General features: G+C 38.8%; 1 protein-coding gene across 6 annotated transcripts in view; it reads right to left on the reverse strand.

The window, feature by feature from the left end:
• The window catches only part of AGAP1 (ArfGAP with GTPase domain, ankyrin repeat and PH domain 1), a 406,754-nt gene that overhangs the window by 155,472 nt on the left and 237,875 nt on the right, over positions 1 to 13,407 (reverse strand). For all 6 annotated transcript variants that reach the window (XM_060783920.2, XM_060783904.2, XM_060783913.2 and 3 more), the window contains one exon: positions 7,046 to 7,214. In XM_060783920.2, coding sequence (XP_060639903.2) covers positions 7,046 to 7,214 — 169 coding nt within the window. The remainder of the gene's footprint in view (positions 1 to 7,045; positions 7,215 to 13,407) is intronic.

Raw genomic sequence — 13,407 nt, forward strand, 5'->3', positions numbered from 1 at the left:
CGAGTGTACTCTCGCAGTTGGCAGAATTCAACTGTGAGTGTAAGCTCACATCCCTGCCCTCTGCAATGGAAAACAGGCACGCTAGCAAGAGAGAGAGCAGCCTCAGGGGGAAAAAAGGCGGGGCTTCGGAGCAAGCCCGAGCGCAAGCTTCCTGTAGTTTGCTGCGGCACGAGCGTATGCTCGCAACGCTGCCCTAGCAAAGGGAAATAGGCGGAGAAAGAGGCGGAGCATCGCTTGTGCTGGCTTAGTTTGCTCTCGCAAAATCCTAGTTTGCTACGGCTCTTAGGGAAGCCAAGGGCCTCTCTAGCTGAAAATTCCAAAGGGCCCACCTTAAACTACATTTCCCAGAATTCTGCAGGAGGCAGCCACATGATAGGAAAGCGGGAGTGCCCACTTTCAAATGCGAATGTGATATTTTCCTAGGTTCCTAGTTTCTTAAACTGTGGGTTCTCACCCAAAATGGGGTCCTGTTAGCTCAATGTTGGGGTCATGAAAAATTTGGCAACAATAACAGGTTTCTGGATTGCCACATAGACATTTATATTGGACTCTGCAGAAATGGCTTCAGCAGTATTCCTAAAAAGGGGGGGGGGGGGGAATGCCTGATCAACAAGTCTTGCAGATGCTGATTTATTATTAGCAAATGTTTTATTTGTATACCTATTATATATACCTATGTGCCAGGGGTAACATAAACATTTCTTGGATGCAAATGGGTCATGAGTGGAAAAAGTTTAAGAAGCCCTGCAGTAGTGACCCATAAATAAAGGCTAGGCATTTAATCTAGCAAAACACTGTGTTCAAGATCCCATGGATCAGGACAGGTGGGGATGGCACCCACGTTGACTGCTTCTTTTACAAGATATAAAAATGTCACACTTCTAACACCATTACTCTTAAATTGTTTCCCCTTTTACAAATCATCTGAAGGTAGTCCATTACAGCTTAATGTGTTTCTAAGCACTTTACCATAAAATAAACTTACTAATAGCCGCTGTATAGCTTCCTTGATTATCAAGATTAATAAGATATGAAATGTTCATTTATGAGAGAGGGAACTTTTTGTAACATGTCCAAAGTGTCACACATAGTTAAGAAACAATAATGTGTTAATAGATGCTGATAATGTTTGCAACATTACCATGTATTACTGGATGCTCCAATGGTGTTAAAAGATAATGACTAAACAATCAATGTAGATTTCTGTCATGTGTGGATCATAATGCAACTATAGCAAGGAATTCTAAATGAGCCACTTTAACTTTCAGAGGAAGTTTAAATCTCAAAATTATTTTAGAATACCTTCTTTCACTTATCATATCTGACCAAACACTACTGGGATGAGGGAATGAGAGAGAGAAGTGTAATTAATCCTCCACATTCACTGGGGTTAGGGGAACAGGATGTTGGCAAAAGTGGAAAACTCATGAATAACTAGTAATCTCTAGGTCCTCCAGCATGATTCAATAGTCATCTCACATTATAGGCTGACTACTGAATCACACTGGAGGACCTAGAGAGTCATATAGTCTTCTTGGTCCTTCAGTCTGTTACTATGGTTAACTTCTGTGGGCTTCTATGGACGTTTACCACAGGGTCGCATTAGAAAACTTAGAGTTTCCTGGAGAAGAAATAATCAAATCCGTGAATCAAATCTTCACAGGTTTAAACCCACAAACATAGAGGATCGCCTGTATTTTGGAATAGTCTGAAGTGCACGGGGACGACGAAGACAGAGACTGTGGACAAATCATGTCTATTGTTTGATAATTACACAAGGAATATATAGCTAAAGCCAATAGTTGATGGCAGCTCAACATATGTTAGATAACTTTAAGATTAAGAGATGGGTCTGTGCAAAATCCAGGCACAACCAAATCATGAAAATCTATTAAAGGCATTCACCCAAAATGGTGAACTCAAACCCAGCAACAAGTTCTGAAAGGTACAGATAGTAGGCATTGAATAAGGGGGTAATGAATGCATCTCTACTAAAGATGCATTCATTTATTTACACACTGTAATTCTATTATGTCAAGAAATATCCAAAATGTATTTATTTATTTAATTTATTTGTACCCTGCCCTTCTCGACCCCAAGGGGACTCAAAGCGGCTTCACATAGCGGCAGAATTTGATGCCTTAAAAACATACAATTGGTAAAACACATTAAAAACAGACAATTAAAACAAGTAATAACAGTTACATCAATTATTAAGTCACGTACAATGACATACAAAAATTGAAACACAATAATAAATATAATAAAACTGACCAGTAATAATAATGCAACAGATAACAGAGAAAACATGCACAATTGGGAAACAATTTAAACAACAAACAAATAAAATGGAGAACTTAAAGACATTCAAATATGTCTGCGAAAGTGGGGGGATCAAGCACATCTGCTGGGAAAGGGAAACCCATCATCTAAAATCCATCTTGCTTATTGAAATTTTTCTTTGATTTTAAATGTATCGCATATGTATATTGTAAACAGCTCCAAGCCTTCGGGGAGTGGCAGTATATAAAATTGATAGATAAATAAATAAATAAATAAATAAATACATCCGGATGCTATACTGGGCAGTGACTATTCCTTTGTTCTGTTTTGGGGTAGAGACTGAAGCAAGTAAATATTTGGCTTGTTTCATAAACACACATCTGTCTATTGTATGTTGGGAAAAAAGGTGGATTCTGTTGGATCTCTGGGTCCTAGATAAGGGGTAAGACATGTAATTTTTCTCTGTGATAACTATATCACTTATAAAGTGAAATGCTTCATACTTATGATCAGGGTATTAAACACATACTCTGATAAATATATAGGATCAAGTCCTTTACTTTGTGACAAAAAATTGATGCTCTTTCTGGGCAGTAGCATAATGATATTTTCCTTATGGTCTGACTTCTACTACACTGAACCAAGTGTTTATATACAAGGATAGAGAGAAAACTCAATTCAGAGGGTAGGGCAGGTTTTAGGGTGTAGGGCAGGCATGAGCAAACTTTCTAATTTGGGGGGCCACATGGAAAGATGTGTGGGGGAGGGGGGCAGGAGGGAGGGGGTCCTCCCCAAGCCCCCTCCCTGCCCATTCCTCCCCTTCCTTCCACATCTCTTTTGGAAGCAGAAGTGAAGGAAAGATGGGAAACATTTGGATCCAAAGGTTAGCCTTGGTCAGGATGAGATGGTGGACAGGAGAGAAAAAGTGTATTCATTAGACCCCGTATTGCCTACTCCTAATAGAATTGGAAGAGACCTCCAAGGGCCTTCCAGTCCAACTCCCAGCCATGCAAGAATGCACAATCAAAGCACTCCCAATAGACAGACTCTGCAGAAAAACCTCCAGAGAAGGAGACTCCACATACTCCCAGGCAGCCTATGCCACTCTCCAGGAAGTTCTTCCTAATCTTTTCAGTGAAATCTCTTTCCTGTCATTTGAAACCTTTGCTCCCTTGTGCCCTGGTCTCTGGAACAGCAGAAAATCTGTTTCCCCGCTCCTCAATGGGAAACCCTTTTTTATCTTGAAATATGGTTCTCATGTTCCTTTCTCAACCTTCCCTTCTCACAGCTAAGCATCCCCCAGGAGGAAAGGAGGAAGGAAAAAGAGAAGGAAGGGAGGGAGGAAAGACAAAAGGGAAGGAAGGAAGCAAGAAGGAAGGAGGGAAGGAGAAAGAGAGAGAAAGGAAGGAGGGAAGAAAATGGGAAGGAATTACAAAAGAGTAGAAGGAAAGGACGAAGGAAGCGGGAGGTAAGGGAGAGAGAGGGAAGGAGGAAGGAAAGAAAGAAGGAAGGATAAGATGGTGTGAGAGAGGAAGGCCTGAGAAAAGAGCCGAAGGGGTTGTATCCAGCCCCCGGGCCTGGGTTTCCCATACCTGGTATAGGGGAACAGAGTAAAATTTCAGTTGCTTACTCTGGGCCAGAATTTTGGATTTTTCACAATTTGGAATACCTATATTTGCAAATGTGTATATAACGAGTTGTCTTGGAAATGGCACCCAAATCTAAGCACAAAACTAATGTTTCATATATACCTTATTTACATAGCCTGGAAGTAATTTTATGCAATATTCCAATGACTTAGAGTATGAAGCAAACTCTGTGTGCATCCAACTTTCAGAAAGCAAAGGATGACCCATAGTCATCCATGTGGACAATTTTGGAGTTCTTTAAAAAAAAAAAAGATAAGGAGTGCTCAACCTGCATTACAATTTCTTTCAACACGTGAGCTGGTCCAGATTCTCAATTATTTATTATTTCCAGCTCTAAAAATGTTGTTGTTTTTTTCAAGAATGGTGACCAGAATTTTTATACTGCATTTTTGGTTTGGTTGCAACACAGATTTTATGAAGGCATAATGATATTGGGAACTCTATTTTTTAACTCTTTCATAATATCCAAACGACAGATTTGGCATTTACACGGCAAATGCACAGTAGGTTGAAAGATTCACTGAGTTTAACCATAATTTTAAATTGTTTTCCCTACATAACATGTTCTACTGTTTAAAACTAGGGGTGTATTTGGCAAATGACAAAATTGTTTATTTTCTTGAGAACAGATAAAAGACAAACAGGGAAATAAAGCTTCTATCTTATTTGACCCAGAAATACATCAGTTTTCTCCTAAGCTGGCTGCGAATAGCATTCTTCCAATTCATGAAGTACTGTATGAAACCAAATGCTTTTTATTAGTGTCTGCAGCATTAGTGATTTTCCTAGTATATATTCTCTTTGAAATAACAGAACCAATTATACTCATATCATTTTGAACTTTCACCATACTAACCCAACTCCTATCTACAGTTTGGCAGGCATGTATCTCAAGTATCTCAAGTGTCACAGTTGAATCCAAAAGATCACACTAATTTTTGTGTTGCCATGACACTGTCCTTTGCAAAATACTTTACAAAAATCTAAATCTGCCTTGGGAAAAAAAGTCTTCAATTTCTTCCTGGTTCTTTACTTCTAAAGCATCCAGTCTGGATTTTATTCTTAAGTAACAGTTTAATGCAAAAGAAGTAGTATATCCAAGTAGTATGCTTGTTTATAAAGCTTCCAAATCTATTGCACACCTGAGAAACATGGCCCATCTACAAATGTCACTCTTGAGTTCTAGAAAGATTATATCAGTGTGAAATCGAAAAATCTTGCAATTTTTTTGGGAAGACAGGCAGACAAGTGTCCATGTTCTGGAAGAAGCAAAGACCACCAGCACTGAAGCAAGGATTCTCTGCAATCAACTTAGCTGAACTAGCCACATTGTCCGAATTTCCAATCATGGTCTCTCAAAGCAGTTACTTTATTCTCAACTCAAGAATGGAAGACAGAATGTCGGCAGACAAAAGAGATTATAATATGGGCTTAAAGCTAAACTTTAAAAAATGTGGCATAAACACTAACTGGGAAGCCCCGACACAAGAGTGCTATGGATTCTGACAAGGTACAAATAGAAGAGGAAAGGGAGAAGGCAAATAAAGAAATTCCTTGCCATGGCCTCCTTCCATTTGGAAATCAATGCGAAAGGCCATGCGGATCCAGAACAGGTCTCTACAGTCACTGGTGGATCCACTGCTAAGACTCTATATCTGGAGAACAGTCATACGCAGCCATGAGTGATCACCTATGATGATGAATGTCCAAGGTGTTTCTTCCCGTGCTCAAGTGTATTTTTACGGACTCGACAAATCTGTACTACTTTAGATGTCAGCTTCCCCACATATCCCAAAATTATTTGTACATACAAATAAATTACTTCTAGGCTTCCCTGAGAAACACCTGGTTTTCACTGTGTGGATGAGTAAAATAGGTATGTGGAAGAAAAGATAGATGGAAGGAATTCACTGCCTCCTGAAATAGGCTTGCTCCCTCTTGATACCTTGTGAGCCATCCAGTCCAACCCCCTGCTCAGAAGCAAGAAAATCACATTCAAGAAATAGAAAATTCACCAGTTGCCCATCCCAGCTTTCACGGATTGCTCAAAAGAACACTCTATCATTGCTTTAGCAATTTGATATACCAGTTGTCACATAATGGACGGCTTAATCAAGACCCGGATCCCATTGACATAGGAACCTGTTTCTGAGCTGCACTATTTTCACTCCAAAGATAAGGATTTATATAATGAGAAACTCCTTTATTTTAAAAAAGAATAACTGAAATAGAAAATTTGTTGCCCAAGAGGATAGCCTAGAAACCTTTCCCCAATATTTAAAGCAGGGGTCCACAAACTTTTTAAACAGAGGGCCAGGTCAGTCCCTCAAACTGTTGGAGGGCCAGATTATAATTTGAAAAAAACATGAATGAATTCCTATGCACACTGCACATACCTTATTTGTAGTGCAAAAGCCACTTAAAAACAATACAATAATTACAATGAAGAACAATTTTAACAAATATAAATTTATTAGTATTTTAATGGGAAGTGTAGGCCTGCTTTTGGCTGATGAGATAGGATTGTTGTTGTTATTGTTGTTGTTGTGTGCTTTCAAGACGTTTCGGACTTAGGTTGACCCTAAGCGAGGGCCAGGTAAATGACCTTGGAGCGCCACATTTGGCCACCGGGCCTTAAGAGTTTGAGGATCCCTGATTTAAAGGAACCTTTACATGAGCTTACCCCTGCCATTTAAAGTGGAACAGCCTAAACAAAAGATTTTCAACTCTGTCATGTGAACTTTTTTTTCAGAAGTCATAAATCATACCAGGTTCAACAGGACTTCATTTCCTGTTAAGAGAACAGGGCAATTCTAACTGTGTCTGCTTTACAGTGCAACATTATGCATGCTTATGGGACTCACTCTCATGGTATTATGTACAGAAATGCTGATTAACTCTCACAATGACAACTAGGTTAATGCAGAAACATTTTAATCCAGATTATGCCCAGAATATTTCTTTTTAAACCTTATGATTATTCACAAGACAATGGCTTTACATTACAATGAAATGTTGAGTATAGGGATATATCAAGTAAAAAGCCTACAATGTAAAATGCAAGTAATGGTACAATCATGGCCATTAAAAAAAAAAAAAAACACCTATCTTACCTGAATTTGGCGAGATATGTAAGGTGCTCATGTCTTTGGACAAGCCATTTGTTTTCGGACTAGAGATAGGTACACACGCTGATGTGGCTCGAGGCGGCCTTTTCCCTGGGACTTTCACTGTGGTTCTCAGGAGGTCAATTTCTTTCCCATGAACATTCTGCATATAATCCTGCACAAAGAAAAACAATTATGTTCCTCCGGGGCTAAAAATACAGTACATGCATCTATATCTATATCTGCAATATCTGACTAGTATAATTGCCATTTATGAAGTACGCACCACTATTTTCACTACAGAGTCTATAAGCTTGTATTTCTGAGAAGAACTCTACACTTTCCAACTTCAAGGAGCTTTCATATCTATAAATTTCATATTATTTTATAAAATAAATATGGTGTGCTGCTTTTAATATGCATTTTGTATGTTAAGCTTTTTGTTTGAAATTTTGATGTTTTAATTGAAGTTTAATGCTTAAACTTTTTAAAACTTTAATGCTTAAACTTTTAAAAAACTTTATATTGTTTTAACTCTTATTAAAATTATATTGTAAGCTACTTTTGAATCTCGTTTTGGAGAAAAGTAGCATACAAAATAAATAAATGAATTCAAAAGCAGATCTGTGTATAGGAATGTTTCAATACTATCTAGAAATGATATTAACCATTTTGCTTCAACTGTATATGGCACACTTCTATGCCTACATGCTTAAAAATCTAGTAGTAAATGTTAATAAGATAAAGGCTCTGTAATAGAGTAAGATACAAACAAAAGAAAGGAATAATATCTAGGAATGCTGGATACAAAATGTTCTTGATGTACTTGCACCAAATGAAAATAAGCATAAATACTAATCATAGGATTTAAAATTGTCTGTACAAAAGGTTTATGAATATTTGCACCTAACTGAAATCAGTGTAAATAATGCGACGGAAATGTATTAAGAAGTAATGATAATAAAGAGCCATTCAAAAGAACACAAAACTTCTAGGCATACATGGGTATGCCCACCTTTAATACAGATGATTTGTCCACAGTGATATGGATAGAAAGGAAGATCGTTATGTCCATTTTTCCACAGGCATTAAATATGCTTTATAATTGTATGAAATGAAAGAATTATAACTGGAGCTACAAATAATTAGATTGCACCATAGGTACAAGCCACTTTCACAAAATACCAAGTAGGAACACTCACATTCATATATCTATAGTTATCACAGAGACAAACTGTTCCTCTCCCAAATGCATGTGTTAAAGAAATTATATATAATTATACACAGTGATTTTATATATAATTCTAGGATACTTTTGAAAACAACAATAACATGGTGTATTGATTGTGTGCATGTAAGATTTTTAAAAAAGTGATTATTGGTCAAAGACTGCTTGAACTTTTTAACTTGTATGCAGAACACATCATGCGATGTGCGGGGATTGATGAATGCAAAGCTGAGGTAAAAATTGCTGGAAGAAACATTAACAACCTCAGATATGCAGATGACACCACTCTGATGGCCGAAAGCGAGGAGGAGCTGAGGAGCCTGCTAATCAAGGTGAAAGAAGAAAGCGCAAAAGCCGGGTTGCAGCTAAACGTCAAAAAAACCAAGATTATGGCAACAAGAATGATTGACAACTGGAAAATAGAGGGAGAAAACGTGGAGGCCGTGACAGACTTTGTATTTCTAGGTGCAAAGATTACTGCAGATGCAGACTGTGCCCAGGAAATCAGAAGACGCTTACTTCTTGGGAGGAGAGCAATGTCCAATCTCGATAAAATAGTAAAGAGTAGAGATATCAGACTGGCAACAAAGATCCGCCTAGTCAAAGCCATGGTATTCCCTGTAGTAACCTACGGATGTGAGAGCTGGACCTTAGGGAAGGCTGAGCGAAGGAAGATCAATGCTTTTGAACTGTGGTGTTGGAGGAAAGTTCTGAGAGTGCCTTGGACTGCGAGAAGATCCAACCAGTCCATCCTCCAGGAAATAAAGCCCGACCGCTCATTGGAGGGAAGGATACTAGAGACAAAGTTGAAGTACTTTGGCCACATCATGAGGAGACAGCAAAGCCTAGAGAAGACAATTATGCTGGAGAAAGTGGAAGGCAAAAGGAAGAGGGGCCGACCAAGGACAAGATGTCTGGATGGCATCCTTGAAGTGACTGGACTGACCTTGAAGGTCACGAAGAGTCGGAGATGACTGAATGAATGAACAACAACAACTGCTTGAACTAGGGAAAGTTCTGAGACCAGACTTGAAGTATCCAGCTTTCATGAATGTTTGTACTCTGTGTTTAAGGGTGCATCTACATGGTAGAATTTATTTAGTTTGACACCATGTTACCTAGCATGGCTCAATGCTAGGGAATCATGGGAGTTGAAGTTTTACAAGTCCTTAAGCATTCTCTGCCAAAAAGTGCTGGTGCTTTACCAAATGACAACTCCCATGATTCCATAGCATTGAGCCATGGCAGTGAAACTGCTGTCAAACTGCATTAATTGTGCAGTGCAGGGGCACTCTAACTCTCAGTTTGAATCAAAACAAAGAGTTTAGCTGGTTTTACACTGGATATTATGGTATTAATATGATGACATTAATTTTACATAAGAAATAGATGTTTATTTGTGACAGTAATTCCTTAATGTTTTGATGCTGTTGAATTTTAGGATGCTATCAATGTACACGTTGGGTATGTATCAGGAACTGTTTCACAAAAGAGAAAAAACATCAAAACGCATCATTTCCTTCTCAAAACGTTCATCTCAAAATGCTCACTTCAGATCTGGCTGCCCAGGAGAAATAAAAGCTTACATTACAACTAAGCAAAACAAAAGCATCTGTTTCAAGCAAGGACTTATGGTATAATCACATCAGAGAAAGACAAAGCTGACCCTGACATCTGGAACATGCTAAGTTAAAGAAAAGACAGCAAGCCTGATTTTAATATGCAAGTGTTACAAAGAAAACTCCCTTCAATGTTGGTTGTAGAAAATGCTGATCGCAGAAAATGGCTGGGGGGGGGGGGGGGGGCAGAGAGATTTAACAAGACATGAGGGTAATTCAAAGCCAAGTACTTTTAAACAGCACTTAACAAGTCCCCAGAGCCCACTCAACAGTGGCCCACCCCAGAAGTGCTAGGTTTCTGCCCCTCAACAGCTTGAGAAAAAAGTAATAATTGCAAATCCATTTACATTTTGCTTCTTGAGTTTGCCATGTTCATAATTCTGTGACATCAAAAAAACACCCAAGGAAGAAGAGCCCCCTGCCCAAGTGTGTCAATATCAAGGTAACCGAACATCTGAATCCTCCGAACCCCACGGGCTCTCGCACCTTTCTCATCACTTGTTTTTTACATTCAACTCCTAATTATGTTGCATCTATTGCCATACACTTAATTAGCTGCATTAATGTGATTTCTTTTCACATAGTCAAGCAATTAAGAGCTATGATTGAGTTTCATTCAATTAGTCTCAACAAACATGCTAATTGATGTCCCAGATGCAAATGAGGTGCAATGAGAGAAACCTGCTAGCAATTGAGTGCCATGTCAGAGACCCGCAGCGCTCAGCTTGCTGACAGAAGCACAGCTTAACAGAGCAACTACCTTACGCAGAGCTGTTTTCAAGGGGATTTGGGCAGCCAGGAGTTCGGGGGGGGGGGGGGTAGAGACAGCATATATATCACGAAGACTTCAGAATACCAAAGTGGTTCCTTCAAAAATAATAATAATTCAAAACAAATGGGTCTGATCTGGTTTAACTATTCCCACAGCAATTATCAGTAAGTGGCACACAGTGTGGAAAATGTCTACTTCTGCGTGGCAGTGGTTGTTAAACTAAAAATCTGCATGAAATCGTTTGTGCTGGCAAACTACAACATCTGTAATTTGCCTACAGTTAGCCATAACAGGCAACTCCATCTTTGTCAGCTGTAGGTGATGTGGCATCTGAAGTTAAACTCAAAACACATTAATCAATCAACAAATCCCTAAAAAACATTCACTGTATTGATTGCCACCGCTTTCCTTCCTGAGGATACCCGTGGCATTTGTGAAAACACAGTGGTGCTGATGGGATAATTTGACTAAATAAGACTGCTGCACCCCTCAGAAAAGTACAACAGATTTTGAACTAGTCCTGAGCTTATAAATGGCTATGGGGAAAGTGCTATTTATGCTGCCCAGTCCAAATTATAGGCTTCAGTAAGATACTACCACAACCACCTCAAGTTGCTGTACTATAATTTTATCCAATGGTTTTTAAATGTATACATTTTATTGTACAAAGGTCAAACAGGAAAAAAGAATTTTATTAGAAAGAAGAGTCTATCTATCTGTCTATCTTTATACATATATAGGGAGTGTGTGTGTTAAGGAACAATACAAAAATCATATTATAAACCATAGCATATATAAAATAATTAATACTCTGCACTCAATGCCCTAAAAGTCATATTATAAACCACAGCTAAAATAAAAAAAAATTAATAGCCTACACTCAACACCCTAGAGATATTTTTATAAACCATAGTTTATATAAAGGCAATTACTATTTGCATTTAATGCCCCAGAAGTCATATTACAAATCATAACATATAAAAATATTAATATTCTGCATTCAGCTCCCTGAAACTGCCTGTTTCCCTTTCTTTTCTGAAATAATACCTTCCCCTATACTTCATTCAGTTACAATCCAAACCTGAAAGTGACATTTGGACTTCATCTTCAAAGAGGTCAGCATATGCATCCAAAATAGAATTAAGCAGTGGAGTCCAGCAACTATTATGCAACTCCCTATACAAGAAAATGAATAGAGATGGACTCCCTGCTTTTTGAACTAAAGTTCACTTCTGAGAGCTAAAAAAAGAAAAAAAAAAGAAACCTTCCGTGAGAGCTAAATGCATCTAGCTCTCTACTATAAAATCTCCCATATTTGCAGATTCCTCTGTAGCTCCTAACCTGACCATGCATGCTTTTTTGAAAGATCTTCTTGACTCTTCAGACAGAATAGGGGTGGACACGTGAAAATATAATATACATTCCCGTGCTTAACATATAATAGACATAGTTGGATTCCAAATGGACAATAGGTGTGTTGACTCTGACTGTTGGACAGAAATGGCAGATATGGGCTTGTTCTCTTTAAGCCAAATTTGATTCCTTAGAGTCTATCCTGGTCTCTTGCCAAAGGTGACCAACAGTCCTATGGGAACATCGAGACAGAAATCCAGAAATTCTGTCCAAACCAATGCATGGGACAGAAATCAGAAAGCTAACAGAAAGCTAAAGAATGGACACTGTCAGAACACAAGTCAAGGTTAAATAACAAATCAGACCTACCAGGTTGCCAATCTCTGCAGGAAGTAACCAGAAGAGAGACTAGTGGATGATGAGAAAGTCAGATTACAAGTAAAATACAATTATCATGGCCAATATTCTGTCTGGGCTAGATCAGCTACTACTGAAGACACTCATAGAATCATAGAATCAAAGAGTTGGAAGAGACCTCATGGGCCATCCAGTCCAACCCCCTGCCAAGAAGCAGGAATATTGCATTCAAATCACCCCTGACAAATGGCCATATTCTGAGCAAGTTTGGGAAGGGTTAATCATATCTCCTTCCTTTGGAACAAGGAAAGTATTACAGGCTTCAGAAAATAGCAATGATGAAAAAAGCACCAGCGTAGACCTCAAAATAAAAAGCCCTCTGTGGAGAGGCTCTGGGTAGCAGACAACGTTGTATTCTTGCTCTGAACCATGGCTCTGCTGCTCTTCAGCTTACAGTGGGGGGGGGGGGGGGGTATTTAGTCAGATACCAATTGTACAAGTTCTCCCACTTAAAAAGATGAGAGAGGCCTGTAACTGACATCATAGGTAGACCTCAACTATGAGAGACAACATGAGAAAACGCATCCAGAAAATCACATTCTCTGATTTTAAAATAATAAAAGGGCTTGTTTGCTTAAGTCACAGAAAAAGGAAGAACAAGGAGGCGATAGGGCCCTTGCGAAGAGAAGATGGGGTAATGCTGACAGGGGATAGGGAAAAGACTTAATGCCTTCTTTGCCTCAGTCTTCTCACAAAAAGAAAACCGTCCTCAACCTCAGCAACATAGAGTGGACAAAGGTTTAGGAGAAATCCAATCCAGTCAACCAGAAATACCTGGCTGTTCTAAACTAATTCAAGTCAGATCACCTACATCCAAGAGTATTGAAGCATCTAGTGGAAGTTATTTTGAAACCACTGCCAATCATATTTGAGAGTTCTTGGAGAACGGAACAAGTCCCAGCAGATTGGAGGAGGGCCAACGTGGTCCCTATCTATCTTCAAGAAGGGAAAAAAGGACAACCCAAACAATTACCGTCTG

This window comes from Anolis sagrei, chromosome 1, assembly GCF_037176765.1.
Source record: "Anolis sagrei isolate rAnoSag1 chromosome 1, rAnoSag1.mat, whole genome shotgun sequence".
Classification (NCBI taxonomy): domain Eukaryota; kingdom Metazoa; phylum Chordata; class Lepidosauria; order Squamata; family Dactyloidae; genus Anolis; species Anolis sagrei.